At 39.3% G+C, this 24195-nt stretch overlaps 2 protein-coding genes across 2 annotated transcripts in view; both read left to right on the forward strand.

The window, feature by feature from the left end:
• The first annotated feature begins 722 nt into the window (after nt 1-722).
• Nucleotides 723-10453, forward strand: hmgcs1 (3-hydroxy-3-methylglutaryl-CoA synthase 1 (soluble)). The gene is made up of 11 exons (XM_015015481.1): nt 723-891; nt 1313-1363; nt 1882-2330; nt 2949-3074; nt 4064-4228; nt 5728-5896; nt 6633-6803; nt 7053-7159; nt 7247-7372; nt 7921-8078; nt 8658-10453. The coding sequence occupies exons 3-11, from the start codon at nt 1883-1885 to the stop codon at nt 8745-8747; spliced, it is 1560 nt and encodes a 519-aa protein (XP_014870967.1). The 5' UTR covers nt 723-891; nt 1313-1363; nt 1882; the 3' UTR covers nt 8748-10453.
• Nucleotides 10454-11983: 1530 nt separating this feature from the next.
• Nucleotides 11984-24195, forward strand: part of LOC106935150 (talin-1-like) — a 39898-nt gene continuing 27686 nt past the window's right edge. The window contains exon 1 of the mRNA XM_015015478.1: nt 11984-12178. The gene's annotated coding sequence lies outside the window, so the exon portion shown is untranslated. The remainder of the gene's footprint in view (nt 12179-24195) is intronic.

Here is a 24195-nt window from a genome sequence, read left to right on the forward strand (position 1 = left end):
AAGCACACAAAAGTTAGTTTATCTGTGACTTTGGGTTAAAAATGTCACCATCCTTAACTGTACACCACTGTTGAAGAACACATTTTCATGAACTTTGGAAATATTCTTCAATTTTTCTCATTCTATTGAGCAAGGGTTAAAATGAACTGATGGACAAGTGCTTCTCTGCAGTCATTCATGGTGCATTTTATTGTTTGCATTGGATAACACACAACTATGCTCAGCACCAGCAGACTGACTGAACTCCAGATCTTCAGCAGTATGATCTCTTTTAAAAAACAGGTCACACTGCTGAAGATCGTATTCAAGTGTATTTATTCAGCATGTCTAGGCTCCCTTTTAAATCCAGGAGAAACCTTGTTAGTTTTTCTCCTGGATGAAACCTTTTCCGAGTTTAGGCAGACATTGTGGCTGAACTTGCCGACATTGTTAATGGCTGTGTTAATTAAATGTGTTCTAAAAGAGGCTTTAATATTACAGGGCTGTAATCATCAACAAGGAAGAAAGGTCTAACAGAACTGAGCGGTCTGACTGAAACATGCAAGTGCTGCCCACCAACACGTAGACAGCGCCACGAACTTCTCCTGCAATTTCATTGGTTTCTTTTCTCTCACCAGATATCGTACAAGTCCCACCATTGGACGGTTGTTACAGCTACGGTGCGTGCGTGGTTGGGACTGCTAAAGTGAGATTGGCCAGCTGTCTGTGGAGTTTATGGTGCGTGAGCCGTGGTTGGACAGGAAGCCGGGTGTCGGCGCCGTGTGGACGCTCCGTGGTTCTGTCATCAGTAAATATAAAGTCAGCTCTGGCTGGCCAGCTGAGTGCTGAGCAGCAAAGCAACAGCAGAGCTACTGAAACGTTTCCCCTCACGACAATTGACTTCACACGCAGGTGAGGAACTACTCTTTAGACATTACAATCTCAAGTCTGTCAGTACGGCCGTTTTTTTCTTCTCCGTCATGTGCAGTTATTACTAATGAATAACACGTTTTTAAAGTATGCATCACGTGAGCTAGTGGAAGTGTTGTAAGTTGGAGAGCTGAGGCATGAAGCTGGTCCGTCAGTTATTGCGTTCCGGCAAGCAACAAGCTAGAAAACCATGCACGGAGTCACTCTAATGTACTTAGCCGTTCATTTTCGGTGATAATAATATATATTACATCATAAATGTGCATGTCTGGCACATTTATGCTAACATGTGTTTTGTCTTAGATTGTGTTTGTTATTGATCAGTCAGTGACCTTTAGTAACCGGCTTAGCTTCCAGGAAATCCTGTTGCCCTTTCACCCACTTTATTCCCGGGTGTCCTCAGCTGGGCTTCAAAACCTCCAGTTCGTCTGACTGTAGCTTCATGTAAGAACAGGTATGTCTGCGTTCAGCTGTCAGTGAGCAGACTGAACAGCTGCAGTATGATGCTAACTAGCGGTGCTAATTGCTTTGTAATTAGCGCTTTATGAACTGCAGAGCAGGAGACAGAGTCGCTATCTTGGCTGTTGTTGTGAAGTAACCATTAAACCTGATTTATCTCAGCAGCAGAGATAACTGTGGCTGCATCAGCAGCTAACATGCTCTGTACTTCTAACCCTGCCTTTTTGCTAACAGTGTTGAAGAGTAGCTTTGCTGTTTCCCTGAAACTCAATCAAAACAGAACCGCAGTATGTAGAACTACAGGCGTGTGTGTGAGCAGTTGGTGAGCCTAAGGAGGATGTACTCTGATGTACTCTACTGAACAGTGTCGGTTTTACTTCTGTATGTGTTCATCTTCATTAACTCATTTGGTGTTGGTGGACAAATCCCAATTAACTGCCTGCTGACATTTTCATATTGGTCTGATCATACTGCAGTAATGCTCATCATAAAATCCCTCCATCACATGTTTAGGATGCCAGGATCAGCCTCCAATACCTGCTTAGGACCCTGGCCCAAAGATGTGGGAATCATCGCCATGGAGCTGTACTTCCCATCCCAGTATGTAGACCAGGCTGAACTAGAGGAGTTCGATGGCGTGGCAGCTGGGAAGTACACAGTGGGCCTGGGACAAGCTCGGATGGGTTTCTGCTCTGACCGCGAGGACATCAACTCTCTGTGCCTTACTGTGGTCCAGAGGCTAATGGAGAGGAACAGCCTGTCCTACGACTGCATTGGCCGGCTGGAGGTTGGCACGGAGACCATCATTGACAAGTCAAAATCCGTTAAGACCGTCCTCATGCAGCTGTTTGAGGATTCTGGCAATACAGATGTGGAGGGGATTGACACCACAAACGCTTGTTACGGCGGAACAGCTGCACTCTTCAATGCTGTTAACTGGGTGGAGTCCAGCTCATGGGATGGTAGGTAAAAATGCCTTCCATCCTATACAGTATTTTTGCAGTTATATGAAATTAGGCTCCTGGCATAAATCATCATACTCCCTGTTAACTTACCATTCCAGGAAAACTGTTTATCTGGTGTCATCGGTGGCCATGCTAACTAGCCTGAGCATTCATGGCAGGCTGTGCTGTGGTGAACCAGTTATAGCCTAGCAGAGGAAAAGGGGAGGGTGTGAGCAGCGCGTACACAACATTGCTAAGACCGCCCTCTGGCTCTCATTGGTTGTTTCTGACGGCGCTGTATATTTGTTCCTCTGACAGCAGGTCCATGAGGAGAAGGCAGAGGAGCTTGATTTTTTTTTCCCCTCAGATTATCTGTCATGATGTGGTGACAGTTTTAACAAACAAGCAAAAAACCCTCTTTTTTTCTAAAAGTTACATACTGCTGCTTTGTCTGAAAGAGCTCATCCTAGGATGCCATTGTTGTTTTCTATGTACACACCTCTATACATTTGAATTCTTGACTGTTGTTACCTGTCGTGTTATTAAATGGCATAAAGGATAAACGGCAGTATGGTTAAAGTTCCACTCATCCATCACGTCTGCTCGTTTTCTCCTGCTTACATTTTCTCTCTGCAGGACGCTATGCTTTGGTTGTTGCCGGGGACATCGCTGTTTATGCCACAGGAAGTGCTCGGCCTACAGGGGGCGCTGGTGCGGTGGCCATGCTCATTGGACCTAATGCTGCTTTGGCCTTTGAAAGAGGTCAGTTCATTAATGACTTTCTTCTGGTATTAACCAAGAGTTTCTCATTGAATGCTTTTGTTCCAGGTCCCTGAAGGTTGAATCATATGATGTGTTCTGATTGTACATTTTGTTCCTAGTTTTCTGAAATCTGCATGATTACATGAGTCATTGAATCTCAGTGGGAAAACTTCTCAACAGTTGGGCCTTAACTGTAGGACTGTGAATGAGTAGGTAGAGTAGTCCTCTGGAAGTTGGAAAGCTTAGGTTAGATTACTGCTTCCTTTTGTCACATGTTGATGTGCACTGGGGGCTAGGCACTTAACCCTAAGTTGCCTACCTATTTGTGTTTGAATGTGAGTTCAAACTGATGAATGTGGCTCTAGCATAAAGTGCTCTGAGTGGTAAGTAAAAACAGTTAACTGATTATGATAAAACCACCACACTAAGACCTTGTTTAGCCAGTGGGAAGTAGTCAAGTTTGCTGAGCTTGTAAAATGTAAGAATGCACGATTATACAAAGAGCAAAAAATAACATACTCCCTAAAATATTCAGAAATTGTTTAAGGAAACTGATTTGAGATATGAGCTTCCATGGAAATTGAACTTAAAACAACCAAGTACACTACATTAAAAGGTATGTGTATCTCATTTGCTGGGATTAAGCTGTGGAATATTGTGCCAGAAGATCTTAAATTAGGTAATAACATAACACAACACAGTTTAAAAGGTAATTGAAAGATAGAATGATTTGAAGCTATAAAGGCACTTAAATATTTGAAATCTGATTGAAATCTTTATGATGGCGATTGACATTTTTAATCTGTTTTTCTTTCTGCTTCTGTTTTTCTTCTTGTTTGGATTTAATTGTTGATTCTCTGTATCTTTGATCATATTTGTTACACTAAAGACTAAACCTATGAAGAGTGGAACTGGTTTACTGCTGTGAACTAAGCTGGCAAAAGATCTTTGGGAAAATATGATTATAAAAACTTGTTTCTATCCTGGAGGTCTGCGGGGAACCCACATGCAGCATGCATATGACTTCTACAAGCCTGACATGGTGTCTGAGTACCCTGTAGTGGACGGCAAGCTGTCAGTTGAATGCTACCTGAGTGCCTTGGACCGCTGCTACTCTGTGTACCGCAATAAGATCCACGCACAGTGGCAAAGAGGTGGGTCCAAGCTGGGGAGAACTGTTCACATCTTCAGCTTCCAAAGTGGCTCATTGATTCACTTCTACTCATAAAGATGTTGGTACTGTCAGTACTGTGCAGTGTCAGATTAGATTTGATCAAAAGCAGAAATGTCTCTAAGACAGACATATACATACTCTCTCACTTTCTGACTGCACAACTTTACTGAAATTTCCCTTATTTTAAAAAAACAAAATTGCTATTATTAGTTTGTTTGGTCTTTAATTTTCTTCAATTAGTTTAATGGAAACAGGAGGGATTTGTTTTGCTTGAAATTGATTCCAGAGGGCCATTTTGATGTTTCAGCTTGTATAGAGGGATTATTTGTTTGTAAGCACAGCTGATGCTTGTGCAACTTGACTGCAGAAAGAGTTGACTGGCCTTTAAACTCTCACTGGTTGCCATCATTATCCACATTTATCTTGCTATTTTAACATTAGCCAGCATGTTGTCAGTGTACTGCGACTGTTTATGACATAAATAAAATAAGTTATGCTACCAAATTGACATTAGTGACCCATTAATGATCTATACGGATTACATGTAGGTGAGCGAATAAATGAGAGGAAAAAATGGCCCAAACTTGAGTGGCTGGACATTACTTTACAGTGTTAAAGCAATTTTGTTCACAGTAAGATCATCAGTTCTCAGTGAGATATGTCGAGTCCCTCTAAATAAGACAAACATATCCATGGTTAATAAACTCACTGGAGTGGAATTTTCCTAAAATGTAACTTTTCATAAAAACTAAAAAAAACTAAAATAAAATAAATATATATATAGAGAGAGAGGGAGGGAGAGCGAGCGTGCATGAAATCCAAAATAATTTCCAATCCAATAATGAAGATGTGGCTGCAGCAATCAGAAATTAAAAGAGTTGGGGGTGCTGTTGTGGAGCGGGGGTAAAGCACAACCCATGTAAGTGTAAGGAGGCTCTGGGCTTCGACACAGATGTCACAGGTTCGATTCCCAGCCTGATGAGCTTTGCCAGGTCTTACCCCTCTCTCGTGACCTACCTTCCTGTTTAGCCACTCTCGGAGCCAATAAAACCTTAAAAAAAAAGAAATGAAAAGAGCAACAGATTGAACTACAGGTACAGAGGCACTGTACTAAAAATAAAATCTCTGACATCTGCAGACCCCTCAAAACTGTGTGCGGGAGTTGTGCCAGGCGAAGAGAGGTGATCTGTGTTGTAAATGATTTCTTTAGCCTAATTGGGAATAGTTTTAAGTAGTTAGAGTATTGTATACTTGCCTGCTTCCGAAGTGGCTCATTGAAGGCAACATGTGCAGTAGAGTGGATGTTGACGCAGCATGATGTCGACTGATAATCCCTCTGTAAAGGTATGAAGCTAACAATGAATGGTTGTCATGACAGCATATAGACATAACACATTAGCTGTTTATCTGCAGGACATGACTGTTGATGAAAAGCTTCTTGTTGGAGAAAGTATTTGAACCCTTGTGTTTTTCTAACAGAGGGTTCCGACAAGCACTTCAGCCTGGACGACTTTGACTTTTTAGTCTTCCACTCTCCCTACTGCAAGCTTGTCCAGAAGTCTGTGGCTCGACTGATGCTGAATGACTTTCTGAAGCACCCCAGCCCCGACACAGAGGCGGGACCTTTCGCAGGATTTGATGCCTTCAGGTACTTGCAGAGGACAGCAGACCGGCCTCTGCTTCTTTCTAATAAATTTCTTCACCCTAAAGGGGCTCTTGAACGGATAGAATCCAGTGAAACCGTGGCCCGGTGTTCTAGAAAATGAGTGTAGCATGTAAGAACATTTAACTGGAGTCAGTGTTCCTCATCTACCAGTGACAGGTGAAAATCAGTGTTTTTAAACATCTAAATATATCTAAAAGCTTGAGTAATAATTCAGTATGTTTGAATTGGAATCAAACATACTGACCCTAATGAAATCTAAAATAATCTTAAGGTAATTAGAAGTTGTTGAAATCAGAAGGAAGTTGTGTTCCAGTGGGAATACATCAGCTACACTCAAGTCATTCCATACTTCCTTCAAATAGAAGTATGGAATATATCTTATATTTCTATACTTTATCGCCTGCTTATTGTCCATATCTATTCATCCTGATGATGTCAGAGTCATTCAGTGGTGGAAACACTTGTTTAGACTCTATAGTGCACCTCTGTTGTTTTATCTTTCAAAAACTTCTTGTGTAGAAATGTCATAAGTAAATTTTCTCTTTATAGGTGTCTCCTCTAGTGTGGTGGCTTTCCTGCTGTTTAGTTTTTTTAAACTACTAATACAATATTTTAAGGAAAACATTTTGACAAAAAAACATAATTTGCTGAAACAAAACAAAAATTCTTGGAGATTCATTTGGACATTGAGAGTTAATCCTGTATGTCTGCTTGGCAGAGACGTGAAGCCAGAGGAAACGTACTTTGACAGGGACGTGGAGAAGGCCTTCATGAAGGCCAGCGCTCAGTTGTTTGAGACTAAGACCAAGGCATCGCTGCTGCTGTCCAGTCAGAATGGAAACATGTACACACCCTCTGTGTATGGCTGCCTGGCTTCACTAATAGCACAGTATGTATGCCTTACTGCCTGCTTCCCGACTGACTCCAATCAACATTGCTCTGAAAATCACAGTATCTATTCTAAACAATATGTCTCCTGCATATTAATGTGTGTCTTAATCTAATGAGTTGGATGTGTATATGGATATGCTTTAAGTCATTTAGATTAATTGAGGGAACTGAAGCTTAATGTTGGAACTGACCCATAAAGCTTCAGGTAATGGTTGTCACGACAATCTCTCTTTTTTCTGTGTTTCAGACACACAGCATCTCAGCTGGCAGGGCAGAGGGTGGGCTTGTTCTCCTATGGGTCAGGGTTTGCTGCAACCTTGTATTCTCTCAGGGTCACTCAGGATCATACCCCTGGTGAGTTCAGGCTCTCTTCCATGTGACCTCCATACGACCTCGGAGTGTCACACAACAGCAGAAACTAATGGGTGTGTGTCATGGTAGGGTCTGCACTGGACAAGCTTGTCTCCAGCCTGACCGACCTGAGGGTCAGACTGGACTCCAGGAGGAAAATGTCACCTGCAGCTTTTTCTGAAATCATGAAGCTGAGAGAGGAGACTCACCACCTGGGTATGTTCCTGCTGTACATGCTGCTACTGTCACTTCTGTGAGAGTAGAAAACTGGAATCAACCTACAGCTGTGCCACGGAGCCACAGGCACCAGGTTTACTGTTTAAATTACAATGTAGATCTTTTAATCATCTTACCGCCACAAACTGGGTTGTCTATAGTAGCTCAGCACCCAGCTGTGAAACAGATTGAACAGGTTGTCTGGTTTTCTTTTTTTTTTTTTTTACAAATAAATAAGTGAAAGTTGTTTTGTTTTATAGAAGTACCTGTTCGCTGCAGCGCTGCAGGTCTTGTTGGATATGTCTCCAGCAGCTTTTCAACATGGAAATACAATTTTGTCCATTTTAGTCTAGATTTAAGAGTTTTGGCTGTTTGACAGTTTCCTAGAAGTTCATTGCAGATTTGTGGTGCATAGAAAAATGGTTCGGTTTTGGCGAGTTAGCTTCCTGTGTGCCAAGAAGAAATCCTCGTTAGATTGAGGTAGCTTTGCAACGTATAACACCAGATATAATTGAATAGAGGTCTTCTCTTCTTGTTCACTTCTCCAGCTAGCTACGTCCCTCGAAGCTCGGTGGAGGATCTGTTCCCGGGGACGTGGTATCTGACCCGAGTGGATGACAAACACCGTAGGGAGTATGCCCGCAGAGCCCTGGATGACGAGCTGCCGGCAGAGCCAGAGCTGGTCCGCACCGCCTCAGCCTCTGAGGTACTGCCCCAATGAGCAGAATCTTTCCAGAGCTTCTGGAAAGCTCTGGAAAGCTATCCAGAGCTTTTCCAGAAGCCGGCTTCTGGGAAGCTCTGCCGGCTTTCCAGAAGCTGGCAGAGCTGGCGGACCAGCCGGCAGAGCCAGAGCTGGTCTGCACCGCCTCAGCCTCTGAGGTACTGTCCCAATGAGCAGAATCTTTCCAGAGCCAGGTGTCGTTACTCCCTCTACCAGAACCAGGACCGCATCTGATCAAAGCGGGTAGAATGGACCCTGCTGGGGGGTGGCTAGGACTTCTTGTATTGACCCTGATCTAAAGGGACAGCAGGAGAATGCCAAATATTTCTGTCTGGCTGATTGTCTTCAGAAGTTTCTTTTCATCATCTCTTCAGTTCATCTTCTCTGTAAACTTGTAAATTCCTGACTGGAGTTCTGTCTGTTTGATACCAATATTGAGACCCCATTACCCATTCTAAATATCAGTGTTTGACAGTTTCTAGTTAAACACATTAATTAGATGAATAAATCTGAGACAGGAAGAGCAGGTCCTGAAACTGCTGCTGGTCTGCTTTGTCTCCCCAGCACATCCCCAGTCCAGTCAAGAAAATGCCTCGCATGCCTACAGCCGTGGCTGGCCCTGTGGCTGGCCCCGGGGCCACCAGCAGCAACTGATAGCGTCCGTGTCCCTCCCACAGTGTCTGGGCCCAGCAGAGAAGAACTGGAAAGACAGACAGTAGCTGGGCCCAGCTGGACGGCCAGGAGGGCCGCGGGGTCCTGATGGGGACCATCAGGAGTCCTGCCTTCCACCTACCACCAAGCCCTGCTTTTCAAAGTCATACATTTCTTTTTATTTGTTTTTTCAATATTTAGATTCTTCGGCGGTTCCTGTTTTTCAAAGTCCATTTTCGAATGTATCTTAGTTCTGCATTGGTGCAGAATTGATGGTTCCATTTGGGAGGAGAACAGACGTATCATGCTGCCAACACTCAGCCAATACCGTTAAATAAACCAAATTATTTATTTTACAGCTGAGTAGAAAAAAAAGGGAGTGAAGTGAAAGATGTTGCCTTGGTAACATAGCAGGTGATGCAGCTTATCTTATTTACTCTGTTCTGTGAATTCATGACCTTTTTTACTGTTAAAATTGTGCTGTTTCTAATATTCTGGCCATCTGGTGACGTTTGGAGCAAAACACCAGGAAGCAATCTCTCTAATATGTAAGACATCATTCGTCAGCCTTTGCTTTTATTTAAACTCTTGTTGGCTAAGGCAGCCATGAAATCTGAACACCTGAGTGTGATGCTGCATGGCAGTGACACTGTTAACTTTGACCTAGCATGGTCACCAGCTGGGATTTCTTCCAAAAACACAAGGAGCACCAATCAGATCAGTATAGGAACATCCTTGGTCTCAGCATTTTTATTTCCGACTTGATAATTTTTCTAATTGGATTTTAGAGCTGCCAGTTTCCACAAAGTATTACCATGATGTTTAGAAGTGTCATTGATGTTGTCTGTGAGGCCTGCTCTGTGGCAGCAAAGTAGCAACTGCAGGTGGGGCTCTAGCTTCTCAACAACCTTTCAGTTAATTTACTGGGTCTGTTTAGTAAAGCGGCTAATTTTACTGTGATGGACCAGTAGAGCAGCAGGTTGACATGTTAAAAATGTAGTCTTTGTTTCATGTAAAAACTTTTTGATGCTCCCCAGCTGTCACAGACATCTGTGCCACAAGAACCTCAGACTGCTCCCTCTGCTGGACCTGAAGAATTATCACAGCATCATATGTCATTATATGTCAGTTTGACCACATTTTTGCTCCAATAATTGACCAGATACTAAAACAGGGAAACTTCGTTGGTGATGCACAAGAACAGGAGAGTCACATGAACCCAGCAGGACTGAGCAGTTGATGCTTTGTCTGTCTGTCTGTCTGTCTGTCTGTCTGTCAGCCGCAGCTAACAAAATAAACGAATGTGGAGACAGCCTTGGAACACAGTGCAGTAGGTGGTGGCTCTGGCTCTTGGCAGCTTGGATACTTGATGCTATAATAACTTTCTTTTAGAGAAGCCTTACAATAAGCACCTGGGAAGTGCAAACTGTACATATTATAAAGATTTGCATTCAATAATGTACAGATCTATTCTTTTAAACTGTAAAGTCAGTTGGTTGAGCTGTACCAGCTTCAGTAGTGTCCTGCATTATGGTGTGCTCTTGCTGCCTGGCTCAGAGGTCACATGACCCTTTCCAGTGTTGATGGTTGTACAGCATGAATTATGATTATTTATGTCATGTAGATATGAATGTATTAATGTTCCACCAGATTCGTTAAACCAGACTTGTATACACATATAGAGTGGGAATAAATGAGGATGGAACGTGTGTCTGTATGGTTCATTTATTTCAAGAGAATGCTCTTTACATTTTCACTGCACTCTGCATTCATGAGTTTACTGCAGCATATTAACCTCTATTGATGAGTTCATACCAGCTGGAATTCTCACATTTCCTGCTGCCATGCAAACAAATGTCAAGTAAGACACTTTGCAGCTAAATAAGTTTCAATCAATGTGTAAGAAGAAGAATGAAAATCTATCTACAAACTGGAAGGAAGACAAGTCAACACATAATGAAGGAATGTAGTCTGTGACTGAAGTTCTGTTCTAGAATTGCAATCTCATAAATACTGTATTTCATAAAGTTGATTTTTTTAATTCATGAAGCAATGTTCTTTGCACAATCATCTTTAGAGGTTCTAGAACAGCCTCCAGAACAGGTTCTTATTGAGGTACCATGACATCCTGCCTTATTTGGGTCCTCAAATAAGGCAGGACCTCTTCTAAAACACTTTCTCTTGGGTCACGATAAAGTTGAAAAGGTGCTTCAGAATCCCTGAAGACACAGGCCTTTAGGACCTGGGGCTGACACCATCTGAACCTGCATCTATGTTCAGCCTCTGCACATTTCGCAGCTTCTAGAGTCTGACAGAAGAATAGAGATAGCACCAAATTTAGCAATGGAACTCCTACCACCCTCAAAAAACATCTTCACTGAACAGCATGTTTGTGCAGCAAAAAAAAAAAATAAAAAAAATAAAAATGTTTGTGCTGCTTTGGCTTTGAAGATATTAATAAAAAAGTTCAAAGGTCAAAAGATCAACCATTTACTGAACAAGCAATTGTTCAGTAATTACTGTTAAATTTTGGGGCTTCCTGAAAGAACCATTTCAGTCTTAGCATAACAAATGCATGGACTATTTATTATTTTTTTAAACCGTTATTCTGTTAAGATATTTCAAATGTTGGCAATATTTACCCTGATAGACAACACCAAGGTTTATTCCATCCAGAGTGACGAACTAAACAGTTTGTGTTTAAATTCCGTATTTCAAAAACGGCAACTTCTGTCTAGTTTAAAAGCAGCAAGTTGTTCAGGCTTCTAATGTCTTCATTAAAACACCTGAACTGCTACCACGAAAAGGGATAATTCAGTGTTTTGTTAGTGGACTAGCTGTCATTTCTCTTCCTGTACAGTCAACGGAACAGGAAGCGAATAACGGGCAGCAGCATCTACACCGTGATGGGAGTGAACCAAAAATATAAATCTGGGTTGGGGGCAGGGATTAATGGCACATTGTGAGTGTTGGTCCTCGCGCTAACTGTCTCCCGCCACATCTTTATCAGTTCTTCTAATTAATATAAGATCGAATGTCGTCGGGAGTATGTCATAAGTCAATGTCTATTATCATAAGCATCAGTCAGAGTGCAGTCCTCCTGCACGAGGACAACCTCTCGTGCAGTTGGTTAATGCAACAACGCATAGTTCTATCAAGGGAATAGCTGCTCATTAGTGGTTTACTAATAAGCTAACATGAGTAGAACAATCTGGGCAGGAAAAAACACCGCCCTCTGTACGTAGACAAGCTGGGTGGAGTTTCAGGCAACGGCACCCCAGTTCGGAGCGGATAGGGAGGGGAGAGAAAAGTCGCTTTGGGCCTTTCCCCTGGTTTAAAACTTTATTCTGTTGGAAAACTGTTAGAAAAAAACTTTTACGGACGTGACTTCATCGCTCGAAGAGCCGTCGACGGGACAGCAGTGGGGCGCTCAGGTCAGAGGGAATGTTTCTAACCTTCAAAAGTTTCCAGACTTATTGCAAGATGTTTTTGACGTCCCCAGAAAGTTGTAGCTGCAAAACTTTAGCCAAATAAAGCAGACACACCTGCGGCGTTCTCAGACAACACTAGATATTGCGTTTTAAAATCGACAGGTTCGGTTACACAATGAGGAAACGGCTCCGAATCACACCCGCCACATAGACAAGAGCCCTCCGCTCCACCATCACCAGTTTACACACACACGCACTCTGCTAAAGGTTTTGGTCTGTATTATAGTGGAACATTCTGTTTGCGTTTTCAGGATGTTACTGTGGCATGTTTCTCAAGATGTTCGTGTGTATTTCAGTCTTGGCTGTTCTGAAACTGAGTCTGTGAAAAGTTCCGTATTTCAAAGAAGGTCTTGCCTTTAAGACCGCCCATCCACTCTTCTCTCACTGCGCCTTTTATGACCTACAGCACAAGTTCAGCTCCTAACTCTCATTGTGTAGGCAGCTCAGCTCAGCTCTCAGATTGTTGGGCGTGTTTAACCAGGCACAGCACGACAGAAATGTAGCCTCTGGCTGTTAATTCTTCTTCCACTCAGAACAAGTGAAACAAACTGACATAATCTGAATTCAGAGTTTTTGTTTTCTAGTAATTAGGTGTAATGGGTTGCAAGTCGTGTTTATCTAAAGATTAGTCTGGTGTTGAAGTTTTATGAAGTACCGTCGCCATTTATGTTAAGTGTTCAGTTTTTTTCTTATTTTGAAAAAAAACTGCATTCAAGCAGGAGCTTTGGTTAATGTTTCTCTCTTAAATAAATCACTCAAAATGCTACTGAAACACTTTCTTTCAGACAAACGGTGCCACAGTTTTAAAAATCAGAAATAGTGCCAAACAAATTAGTATGTGCATTTAGTGAACACTTATTCTAAGAGTCTCTTGGCTTCTTATTCTTCTTCTTCTTCTTCTTCTTCTTCTTCTATTTTCCAAAACAGAGCCACAGATTATGTGATTTCTTTATTGATCCCAGCCAGTCATGCTTTATTGAAAGTTCATATGGAATTATCAGAGTTCTTTCTTTCTCTGACTCAGGTTTGTACCCACAAATAAAAATGTTTGGCCATTTAACACCATATGGGGCCCAGGATGGAGTTATAAAACAATTGACATACCAAATGTGTTTTACAAATTTTAGGTAAAAACCACCGCTAGAATGCCTTTTAGAATATCTGCTTTTAACAAATAGGTGTTCCAGACGACATTTAGTCTCTCTTCTGGTCCCATGTGTTTTTGCAAAGCTTGTAATATAACAGCACTAAGAAGAAAGCCTGCAGTATTTTTAACAGTGGCTGCTTTTGAATAGCAGAATGCTGTAACCTGGGCTTCATGGTATCCTGCTTTACTGTACCTAATTTTGCAGATCATTTCCACAAGTTTTTCTCTTCTCCTTTGCTTCTGTACCACCCTGAAGATTTAACCCCAACATTGTTTTCAGTACAGGCTATCAGTTTTTAGATGCATTTTGCTGCTAACCTAATCCAGTGTTTCTCAGTTCTAGTCCTCAGCCCCCCCCTTACATATTTTAGATGTGTGTCTGTTCCAGAACAGCTGATTCAAATGATTGTATGACCTCTTCTATAGCCATCAATTGAAGCAGAGGCTTGTTTATCACCCACAAATTCAAGCCAGGTGTGTCAGAAGGGAAACACTTTTAGCGTAAAGCCGAACCGAGAGCGAAAAAAAAAAAAAAAGAGTAGTTTTGAGTTATTTTTCCCATTGCATAGCACTAAATGAATCATACCTACATCTCCAGGTTTCTCTTTAATGGACTAGTTCTACCGTGGCAGCGCGGCTACGAACGTCATGTAAAAGAATAGTCTGATTAGGCGGTGAAATAACTTTGTGGTACAATGTTTTGTGGCAATAGTTTGATAACATGTTTTGCAAATGACCTCATTTTGTTCAACATCCTCCATATAAAATCCAAATTACTGATCCAGCGCTGTTTCTCTTCGGAACTAGATAGTTTATGTGATTCCTCTTCAGTTACAGTCTCATTCACGGCTCGCCTCAAACTCTTGCTGTCACTATGTTGTTTTCTCCACGCAGCGTGATTGGTATACATTTTTCAGGTTGAGAGGGGGGAAGAACTAGTGATGCATTGATAGGGTGTTGGATAAACCATACTCGCAGTGAACTTGACGGTGAAAGTTTATTATTTGAACGACAATTTATATTCGATAGTTGCGATATAGCCATTTTAACTACGGTAAATGGAAAATATCGCGATTCATCGAGTATACTTGACACATTGCCCAGCCCTACGTTGAATCCAAGGTAGCTGTCATGTCAATGTACTATATGATGCTGCAATTTTAGTATGTCGTCAAAACATGCACATACCTTGACTAGATGAGTCAAGTGCTCATATAACATATTTATATTCCATATCTGAAGATGTGTTAAACTGAGAAAGTTAAGTTGCACACACAGCAAATATTATTTGCCTTTTTTACTTCAGTTTGGCATTACCACTACAAAAAAAAGTCATTTGAGTTAATTAATTTAGCACCTAATTACAAAATAATTTTAATTCAAGGCACATAAAATAAATTCTTATACATTTCATGGATATAAAGAAGAAACTGCATATAAAGAGGAAATTATGTGTCAGGTTTGCACAGCAGGGAGGTCCTCCCTGTGTGAATGTACCCCTGCCAATTGCATTGAGTCACTGAATTTGTAGTGATTCCAATTCTTGATGATACAGGTGGCGACAGTGAACAGAGTTTCAAAAAGACACACTGGAGCGAGAGATACAGATTATATATCTGGTACTAACACATGCTATTGTAGTAAAACAAGAAACTGTGTGATCTGTCTTGTAGACCTGAACAGGGATTTAAAAGGCACAAACCAGGGAGGGGGTTAACAGATGATGTGATTAAATTATGTGATACCTTACTTTTGACTATAGAAAATCCAAATGCATTCATAGAAAATAAACTTAGAACCACACTGATATAGATTCTCAGTCCAGTGCATAAGACAGTACTTGTGTAGAAGGTAACATTGAAGATGCTCTTTCTTACCTAAGCACTTAGGACCACCTTTTAACACCAGCCCTAAAACAGAACTGCTAATTTTGTTCTGAAGTGGTATGTGTCCTCTGCATACATCCCAGAGGAATAGATTTATATTTCAACACAAACTTGCAAAATCATGTCAAAATCAATTCAAACTCAAAGGACTAACTAAATTCCTAAAATAATTAACAGTGAGTAAATTCTTGAAGCAGGTTTGTTTATTACTATATTAAATCCCACCTGAAGATGGTTTTATCCAAACAAAGCAAGCCGTCGCCTCAGTCAGACTGAGATAGCCAGGTATTTGATGAGGGTTGAGAACCAGTTTGCTCTTAAAATAAGTCATTTCTTATTCTGGAGTAGTAGCAGGATTTCTTGTTGTGGCCAAATATGGCTTAGTTATACCAACACGCCATCCTGTGTTACAGACTGGAATGAAAAGCAGGTTTCCTTAACTGGTGTGAAACTGTAAGCCTAGTGCTGACAGCCATGTTTCTATGTAGCTCCTCTGTCACCACATTTACCAACTTTCCACTTCCTACCTTCACTCTGTAAATGTCCTTAAGTTTTTCAATTTAAAGAAACAGTCTTCTACACTGATGATACATGACACACTCATGCAGTACACACAAGCTCAACACACAAAAACATTTTGATCACGACAAAGACGGTCCAGGGGCCTCATGTGTAAAAGAGTTTTATTTCATATTTCATATTATTTTATTTTATATTTACTTATAATATATTTTTATGCTTTTTTAAGACTATGACTATCAATAATATCTTCCAATAATATGATTAACTAACTCATAGTTTCAAATTTCTTGTCAACTTGTAATATTTTTAAAACACAAGAATACACTGGCTCATGGTGGACTGCTCCTCTCTGGGGGAAGACCCCAAATTAACATATCATAACAGAATGTGCATAATAAGTACATATACACATAATATTAGCAGCTACAGGGCCTCTGCAGTCATTCACTAGATATGTCTTGAGTTGGAGAAGTTTTAATGTTGACTAGTCTGCTGAGTGTCTCTTAGCAGTCCATAACTGTGTGATGATTCAGGTGGATCTGTTAAACTGAGCTTCTACATTGTTTCAGTTTAGGTTTTAGTCTATACGATTTTCTTAAGTTGTGTCCTAATTCACAATATTGAAAATTATTGCTAATTTTCATACAATGCCACTCTTTATTAGTTTTTTAGCCCCCCATCACCATACATCACCATAGGAAAAAACAGCCAGATAGGAGTGCTTCTACATGTAGACTCATTGCCATAGCAACTGACAACAACGCAACTTTATGTATCAGGATTCAGCACCAATAACACTCAAACATTACCCCCACATAGTTCAGAACATTTAGTTTGTTACAGTTTTGGATTTTTAGGTTTGATGTGTATTTTGAGATTATTAATAAGTGATACCAGTGGTAGATTAGCCACCGCTGCTATTAGCCACGCTAACACAGGCTGATTAGCTCATTTAAACACCTGCTTTACTGATGATCTGTCAGTTTGTGTGTAGGTCACATTTTTATTTTTAAACTGAACCAAACCACACCTTATTCCACAACACATCTATTTAAGTTTGTCAAAGTCGAGCATAACTGACCTACTTATTAAAACTTATTTCTCACCTTGTTATCTAGTCATAGTGTAGATAGTTCCTAGCAAAACACTGCATTCCTTTTTATATGAGCTTACATTTAAGTCTACAAGGAGTCTAGTTTAAAATAACATTGGAACTCATGTAAGAATATTGTGATATATATCATCTATCGTGATATTGCAAAAATATATCACGATATTAGATTTTCCTCATATCCCCCAGTCAAGGTGTCTTGACAGTCTTGTCCACACAGTGACATGGCTACATAAAAAAAATACAGGCACTTTCCAGACAGTGGTCTCATTGAAACAAAGCCTAAAGGTGAGCAGTTCTTTGTATGGCACATTTGTGCTCATGTTGCATCTGTTTTCCAACACTAGAATTGATGCTTCAACAGTTCAAACTAAAAAATTGTTTGTTACTGGCTTAGAATGAGGACTGACCTGATATAGTGATAAAACTCTCTCTCAACATGTCAAATAAGTATGGACTCCAATCTGATAGATTACACCAGACCAATTTGGTCATTTGATTTGTTGAAGTACCAAGAAGCTTCCTCCAACTTTGTTACACTATGAACTTTCATGTCTTCTCTTTAAGTTTATTTTTACCCCATATGTACCAGAATATCCAATGGGCAAAAAACAACATGCATCCAGATTTTTTTAAATTTTTGTCTGTGTCTCTGATGACCTTTTTTGAACTGACCAGAAAGCAGGTTCTGAGAGAGGGTGAAGAGATGCTGCAAAGGCCACTGGGCCAGGACTCAAACCCATGACAGCCACATAGAGGACTAAGGCCTGCAAACATGGGTCATGCTTTACCCCTGCACCACTGCTGTGTCCAACATGCATTCAAATTGCTGTAGTTACACTTTAATTGTTTGCTCCAACATTAAGGAGACAGTGCATTCATAAGGGAGACAGTAATACCCAGAAAAAAACTAGGCTTCAACTTTTCTAAAGCAACTAACTTGATAAGCTCCTGGTTTCAGTCTAGCTTTATAAAAGAAATGCACTGACAGAACATTTTCAGGTCGATACTAGTATTAAGCTTTATTTGAAGTAACCTGCCCAATTGTTGGCAAAGCAAATTCCAACAGCATTTTAAGTCTTTCTATTCTTTAGTCTGTTTGCTTTTTCTGTTACACACAGACACTAATAAAAACATCAGGGGTAGAATGACATTCACTGACTTGCAGAGAGAAACTTCAAAATGCGAGTTGAAGAAATTGGAGATCAAAACACTGACCTTCCTATCCTAAGGACACATCATCTGGGCAGAAACATGTAAAATGCTGCTCTAGGTTGAATGAAATTTCACAAGAAGTTTCATTCATGTGAAGTATAAAATTTCTTGGCCAGAAGGAATTTGTTGTTGCCACTTTGTTCTTAAAAGAACAAATTTCTCCGTTCTTGTGGAACATGTTTTGACCTTGAATCAAACTGAAGATTGAATTGGATCTTTTGAGAGTTTTTGGGGGGTAAGACACAACAAACTGCAGTTCTCTACTGAGACCTAAAATATTCTGGTTTGTTGAATTTAGATTGTTGCTGAACAGCACCAACCCGCAATGAATTTGAGACTAATTTGACATGGTTATAAAACATGGTTATAAAACAAGTGATAAAACTTGCTTTCTTTGCAAACAGTTTGATGATTTCTGTAAACCAGTCTTATTTAGGGATAAACTGGACTGAACTGGGATTAATTGGTATTTTCCATGAAATGTCATTCCAAAAGTTCACAGGCCATGGAATACAATGTAAACACCCAAATAGAAACAGACTGCCCTGCTTTGTTTTTGTAGGCTTAGCTAAGGCTAAAAGCGTTACAAACATGTTATCTTCTCTCTGCCACAGGACCTCTGTCTTCATATTTTTTAGTTGCTTTTGGATTGATGACAACCCAAAACCATCTACTGGTGACTGGTATGGTTCTCTCCCTGTGCTTGTGTATTCCTGCTGCTATTCCAGTGCATTACATTGTTGAATTCCTCTTCATAGCAGCAGAATGCAATCAAGCTGTTTTGACTAACAGCTGTGCTCCATCAGGCCTTCCAGCAAACACTGCTAATCCACCAGCAGTCTTCCAGAGGTTACCACCAGGAGTAGCACAAATTAAATTAATTTAAAAAAATTAATGGAAGGTGATGGCATGGTACCAGACATGGTGTTCATCATGACCTGTCCTGTTTTTCTCTGACAACAGTCAGTTCCTTCTGTCTGAGGGCCTGCCCTCATTGACTACAGTAGTCAATGAGGGCTACTGTAAGTATCTCTACATCACAAAATGTGATACATACAAAATAAACAAAAATTACAAAGTACAAATACTGTGAAAAAAAACAAAATATAAACCACCAACAGTGGCAATCAAAACAAACATTTGTAAACCATCTGTAAAATTTGGAAATTCATTTTAAAGATTTTACACAATTTATTTTAAATAATTTACTATTCATTACAAACAGTATTTTTGATTTTTAACATGGATTTGACATTGGAATGAAACTCTGTCAACAAGGCCATTCAATGAATTTATGTTTCCTCCATTTAACTTTTTTTAAGAAAGGGGGAGAACTGCCAAAACGAGGTTTGCTTTTACCTGCTAATAGCATCTCTTTGCCCTGCTTGCATTGTGTTGCAGCAGCAAGTCAACAAGTGCTGGTGGAGCCCACAAGCCACACAAGATGTGAACCTAGAATTCAAACTGAAACTTCAGCTAAACTAGTCTTAGTTTTACTGTTCGCGGTGCCATCTTGTCCTCTTAGCCAAGAGTGAATGCAGGGGTAAAGTTTCTGTGGAAAGCAGGAACCGTAGAAGAACAGTCATATCAGAGCTGTGGTGGGCCTCTTTATAGAAAATAATGACTTAATCTCTTTGCTGTTTTTCTTTTGTCCAATACTAAAATTATAGCCACCATCCTTCAGACTTGATAAAGAACTTATCATGGAATTTAAGTGACACCTCAGACTTAGTTTGGAATCCTGGATTACTTCTAGAGAATGGAACCTTATAAAATATATATTTGTGTGTTTCGAATTAAACAAAATTAAATATTTAAATTTGTTGGAATATTTATTTACCAGACAATAGAAATTAGATAACTTTCAGCATAGTTACCAACTAGCTTGTGTTTAATAAAGAAAACAGAATTATGTGCTGAATGTAGTAGAAACAAAGCTGCAGTGTTTCATTTACATCTTTTTTGCTTAATCACCTTTTAGTTACTCTGTGCTTGTGGCTTGTGGCTGATGTTCATAGAACCTGTGAAGTGAACTTTAAAAAGAGAACTCAAATAACTCCGAGCAAACAATGGGCAGTGAAAATGGCTCACTCCAAACAATGAAAAACATGTCAGAACAATGCTGCCATTTGAGCTCCGGAAGACTGAAACACAGTTTTTCCCATACTGGTATTTTATAAACTTCTAGTTTTTACTCTTAAATGAAGTCAAAGCAAATTGTTTTTATATTTCCCTAACTTTGTGGCATTTTATAATCTACCTACCAACCTTTTTAAAAACAAAATTTCACCGTGTTTGTAAAATAAAGAACCTCATATGATTTTAACATGAGTAAAACACATTCTTTTTTTGAAAAAAAAAAAAATGGTATCAAAGTTCAAAATATATTTTATTACTATACATGGGTATGTATAGTAACAAAATGTATTTCATTACTATATTCAGAAGAAAAGGATTGTCTTACGACGTCACTCTTTTGCCCGAACATACAGAGAATTGTATGAGAGATTGTCACATGTACACAGCCAGTACTTTTAGGAAATTCTTTCAGTGTTGCTGTCAGCCTCTTGGGAGCTCCCCCTACCTGCTTCTGTTTGATCATTCCATCAGTTTTAGATAAATGTTCAATTTTTGGAATCCTTTAGCTAAAGGATGCAAATGTTAGTTACATTAATTTTATTTCAGGTTAATCAGATTCACTGTAAGTGGGTGGTACATTATGGTTTTTATCAGTATCAGCAGTTTGTCAGAATGAGTTGTAAAACACAGTACATGCAAATTAAATTCCAATGTACAATTTGAATGACTGATGCACTGTCATTTATTTATGTAACAGGTTGAGAAAGTGTAACAGTTTAACACCTATAGATCTCTACAGCTTTTCATTTCAAAAGGGCACTTTTAACTCTTTGTTGCTAAAAGAACCTGAAAACTTTGACCTAAAAGAATTTAATCTATTGTTGAACAGGAATTTGCTTGGCATGTAGATTCTATGTATCACAAAAATAACCAGCTTTCAGTTATTATTAATGTAGTTTGCTGTAGAAGAAAAGTTTTAAAAATAAGCATGTTTTTTGTGAGCAGTTGCACTGTCACTCAACATATCATGGCCGAACCTGTAGCACAAGATAGAGACACCACTGTGTGACATTTGAGTGCCGGAAATAGAGCGGATGTTTGGTTCAGGGTGACAACTGGGTGCTGGAGCTTCACTATGGAAGAAGTTTAGAGCTTTTTAAGCTGCAAAGTCATTATTGACAGTCTGCTGCTATAGATATATTAACCACAAAGAGGTAACTGTTCTGATGCATACTTTTGACATTTTTATTTTCTGGTTTCTTTAAATTTTCAAATATCGAATAAAAATTTGATTATACTTATTCACTTGCTGTTTTCGGAATACTCAGTGATGCACTTCCTCATTCCTCAGTAACTACAGTAATTACTGTTGTGACCCTGCACTTCCTCTGGGTGGACTGGGAGACATTAACAGCACAATTTCAAAAGTCTCCAGACTTTGTGTTATTTGGACAAATTTCCTGTTTGCTTTGACTGATATTAATTGTACAGAAAGAGCAGTAGGTTTAGGGAACCTTGTTTAAATCCTGTATTTAAACGTAGTTTAAATAAGCAGGATTTAAATAAGTAACCTTTTGGAATGGTGAACTTTTTTTATCTTCCTTTAGTCAAACTAGCTCTGCGCAGACAGGATTCCATACTCCCAGCTGAATCATAGCTGGGAGTATACGGATGTCTGAAATGCCCTTTTATGGTATTTTTGGGCCTTTAAAAAAACAGGAAGAGGCATTGGGTCATCTGATCTCAAAAGAAACATGTCATTTGAGAGCTGTGGAAGTTCAGGTTTGTCTCATTTCAACAACACTTGCACCAATATTCAAAATAGCTAAATAACTGAGTAAATATCCAGTATAGACAAACAAGTAAATTGATGTAACTGAGCTAGAACAAATGGATATTTTGCAGCAAGTTGGTAGCTTTGGGTCTGATTCTGTTTGAAAAATACATTTCAAGATTTGTAGGAGTAAAGTCTCTGGTTTCATACGGACATGTTTTCTTTGAGTGAGGTGTGCCAATATGGACAACCGCAACTTGCATAATTAAAAATAAGAGCAGAAATATGTATATTTTTTATGCTTTTCCTTATGAATGTTTTCATCAAGAAATGTTTATATTTATTGATGCCCACACATTATGTATGAGCATCCACATAGTACTGCACCGATTATGCTCATTAAACTATTTTAAAATTGGTAAGAAAGCTGGCTGGACTCCCAAATAAATAGCTTGACTATAATTTCCAGCAAAATCAGATGTTTCATTCCTAGTATTACTAAAGAAAGAGCAGAATGGTAGCTCACAATCGGTTGTACTTATTTGCACAAGTCTATGGATTAAACTCAAAATAACTATAAATGAAAGGCAGTTAGCATTATTATAACTATTATAAATAAATATACTATTCCAGCAAGATGAACTATTTGTGCTTTTCTATGTTGATTAAGGCAAGTTATTGATAATTATTGATTTTTGTTTTAAACTTTTATATTAATACTTTGAAACTCCAATATTTTTACTTCATTGTTGAAATGTAATGAGGTTGTAGTACTGCTACAAAGAGAGGCCAAGACATTATTTTGCAAGTCACAAGTTGGTCTCAAATGAAGTCATAAGTTTTAACATAAACTGTAAAGACTTTTCTTTTCAGAATAAACTTTATTGGCCAAGTTTGTGTGAAATTTAACTTTCGTTTGACATGCTCACAGCATACGCATGTTAAATATAAATATGAAAACCAGAGTTTTCTCCAGAAATGAGGTGCCCTGACCACCTAGTTAAACCTGGTGGTCGGGGCACCGAGGAGATCCGCAGACGGCTCACTGTGTTTTTGTATTAAAAGATGTTAAGTTAAGAAATTTAAAATATTACTGGGTAATTATATTATTGGAAGACCTTACTGACAATTCCCAAACACACAACTTGGCATATTAAAAACAAGAAATGGAAAAAAATAATACTAAAATATCAGTTATTTGCGCTTCTGATAAATCCAAATTAAGTCATCAGGCAGTCAGTAGATCTAAAAACATGATGCAATGCTGATCACATGTGGAACCAGCCCATGGCAAAAATGAACTAAGCAGCTGCTTATGCCCCCCCAGGCCTTCAGGGGCCCCATTTTAACACAGACCACAGATATAGGTATGTAACATTTATTTATTGAGAATATCAATGCTGTTAAATTTGATTTAATAGTTTGAGCATAGATAAATTAAAAGATTTTAAATTGTGTAATATTTAAATTTAAAACTTTAAGGAGCTGGCAATTTTTTTTGTAAAAATCCAAAGAACAATCTTCATAGTTAGATTGTTTTGTTACCACAGCTACAATCTGATGCTATAAGTTTGAGTTTTGTCTGTCCACAAATGGATCTCAGAAAACTACAATTATCACTCATTACTTTTAAGGTTGGCCAATTAAACTAGAATTTACTAAATTTGTCTTCAAATGCTGTTAGTGGTGCTGATGTTCCTAGCAGGAAGAAGGATCCCTCAATCAAATTTTGCACAAGGCCTCATGCAACCTTGGACCGGCCCCGGATACAGAGGGACAAACTGGAGATTTAATTTATGTGGCTTTAGTAGCTCTTCCATTTCGTGTCTATTGAGTTTTTAATAAGCGCCAGAGACTTTTTTGGTTGCCCAAGCTTTGTGAGACTAGTTTTCCTGATGTATGCGTGGTCGCACTTCAACTCTGCCTGAAAGAACTTGATATGGTGCATTTGATGCATCGTGTCACCACCAAAAATAAAATAAGATAAAATAAAAATTAAACCAGACAGCGCAACATCTCCTCTATGGGCTGAACCACTGGTCCACTAACCAGTGAGCACATCTTTAAACTTTATCAGTGCAAACACAGTCAGTGTGTTGAGATGTAAACTCACATGGGACACATAATGTTTTGTTCACAAAGATACATCATTCTCACTGCACACTCAATGCACACTTCTAAACACGCGATATTTGCAGTTCACATTGAGCTTTGGAAGCAGAGCAA

This window comes from Poecilia latipinna, unplaced genomic scaffold, assembly GCF_001443285.1.
Source record: "Poecilia latipinna isolate Pla-1442-1.1 unplaced genomic scaffold, P_latipinna-1.0 Scaffold1915, whole genome shotgun sequence".
NCBI lineage: Eukaryota > Metazoa > Chordata > Actinopteri > Cyprinodontiformes > Poeciliidae > Poecilia > Poecilia latipinna.